The 1,987-nt window shown below is 37.6% G+C and overlaps 1 protein-coding gene across 1 annotated transcript in view; it reads right to left on the bottom strand.

Moving 5' to 3' along the window:
- The window catches only part of Myo61F (unconventional myosin 61F), a 76,028-nt gene extending 74,264 nt beyond the window's left edge, over positions 1-1,764 (bottom strand). The window contains 1 exon segment of the mRNA XM_089086247.1: positions 1,639-1,764. Coding sequence (XP_088942373.1) covers positions 1,639-1,764 — 126 coding nt within the window.
- Between the last annotated feature and the right edge of the window lie 223 nt (positions 1,765-1,987).

Below are 1,987 nucleotides of genomic sequence, written 5' to 3'. Positions count from 1 at the left end.
GCTAAGACTCTAAGCTATAACTCTAAACTCTTAACTAAAACTATACTATACTTGAACTTCAACAAAAAGTCTAAGCTACGACTCTAAGCTAAAAACTCTCAATTCTTAACTAGAACTAAAATAAAATAGAACTCTAACTGAAACTCAAAGCTAAAACATAAAACTCTTAACTAAAAATAAACTAAAATAGAACTCTAACAAAAAATCTAAGCTAAGAATCTAAGATAAAAATATAAAATATTAACTAAAACTAAAATAAAATAAAACTTAAACAAAAACTCTAAGATAAAATCTCTAAACTCTTAACTAGAACTAAAATATACTAGAGCTCTAATTGAAACTGTAAGGTAAAACATCCAAATCTTAACTAAGACAAAACTAAACTATAACTCTAACAAAGAAACTCTTAGATAAGACTCTAATCTAAAGCTCAAAACTCTGAACTAAAATTTAGTAAAATTATTAATTCAAGTAAAACTCTGGTCTATTACTCTAAGATAAGAATCTAAATTCTGAGATTTGACTAAAATAAGCTTAAACTATAAATAGAACTCTAAGCTAGGACTGTAAGGTAAAGCTATATAATTTTAACTAAAACTAAACTACATAACAACTATAACTTAAACTCTAATCTAATACTCCAAGATAAAATTGAAAACTCTCAACTAAAACTACACCAAACTATAACTCTAACTTAAACTCAAATGTAAAATATAAAAATCTAAACTAAAATTTAACCAAACTATAACTTAAAGAAAAACTCCAAGTTATGGCTCTCAGCTAAAATACTCAAAACTTTTAACTAAAACTAAAGCCATGACTGGGTTGTCCTTTTGGATCTCGGGAAGGGTCGGTGTTGGTTTGGAAGCCCTTGAAGACTGAATGGTCGGGTGGGAGCTTGGGGGTTCTTTGGGGACTGGGGGAGGGTCTTTGGGGGGCCGGGGCCCTTTGGGCGCCTGGGGGCCCTTGGAGGACGAAGAGAGGGTCTGGGGCCGTCGGGGGAGCCAGTTGGGAGCCGGGAGGGCAGTGGAGGGCCGAGTGATAGTCTGTGAGAACCCTGGGGTCTTTTGGGTGCTGTTTAAATTTTTGGGGGCCCGGGGAGGGCGTTGAGCGGCGCGGGAAGGGCATTGTGGGGTGCCGGGGGCCCTTTGGAAGCCCAGAGAACCTTTTAGGACCGGGGGCTTCCTTCGGGGTGGGCGTGGGGGGATTGGAACCCTTTGGGGTTGGGGTAGAGGACCTCAAAACCATGTTTAAACGGAACCAGTGTATTATAACGACCACAGAGTTTCACCCTTAAATTCTCTTCTAAAATATATTAAAAAGTTATATTTCAAAATGTCTTTAACTGTTTAGCCGAAGTAGTTACCTAAAGTTATAATTTTCTCTGAAAATATATAATAAAGCATTAAAAAGTTTGATAATGGGGTCTCAGGAGCCGGGAAGGGTATGGGGGGCCCTTGGGCACTCCTGAGAATATTGGAGGCCGGGGGGCTTTCTTGGGGTTGGGGTGAGGAATATTGTAACATCTGGTGGTTGGGGTAGAGAACCTCACAACGCTATTTAAATGGAGCTTGTGTATTATAACGGGTACAGAGTTTTACTATTCAATTCTCTTCTAAAACCTTTTCTAAAATCAACTTCTATAATGTCTCTATCTGTTTCGCAGAAATAAGTCTCTAACATTGCTAAAATTGTTTTGTCAACTTTATCCCTAAACTGAATTTTAGTCACTTCCTCATGCTTGACATTCCTGTACTGGTGCATTTTAAATTCTTTGGAAACCTGCTTCCTGCCCTCAGATCTCAACATTCGCACAGAGACATTTCTTTTTGAAGAACTCCAGACACTAATAAACTTTGCGCCGGAGGCAATTCAATCAATCATGACATCATCTGCCATGTGTGATTTAAAATTTGCCTCGGAAACAATTCGGGTTAAAATCCAAAGATATTAATTATCTTGACTTCATCTGTCCGACATTAATTAA

This window comes from Artemia sp. Qi Xiang Cuo, chromosome 3 (assembly GCF_049724085.1).
Source record: "Artemia sp. Qi Xiang Cuo chromosome 3, ASM4972408v1, whole genome shotgun sequence".
Lineage (NCBI taxonomy): Eukaryota > Metazoa > Arthropoda > Branchiopoda > Anostraca > Artemiidae > Artemia > Artemia sp. Qi Xiang Cuo.
This window is presented reverse-complemented; position numbering and strand designations above follow the sequence as displayed.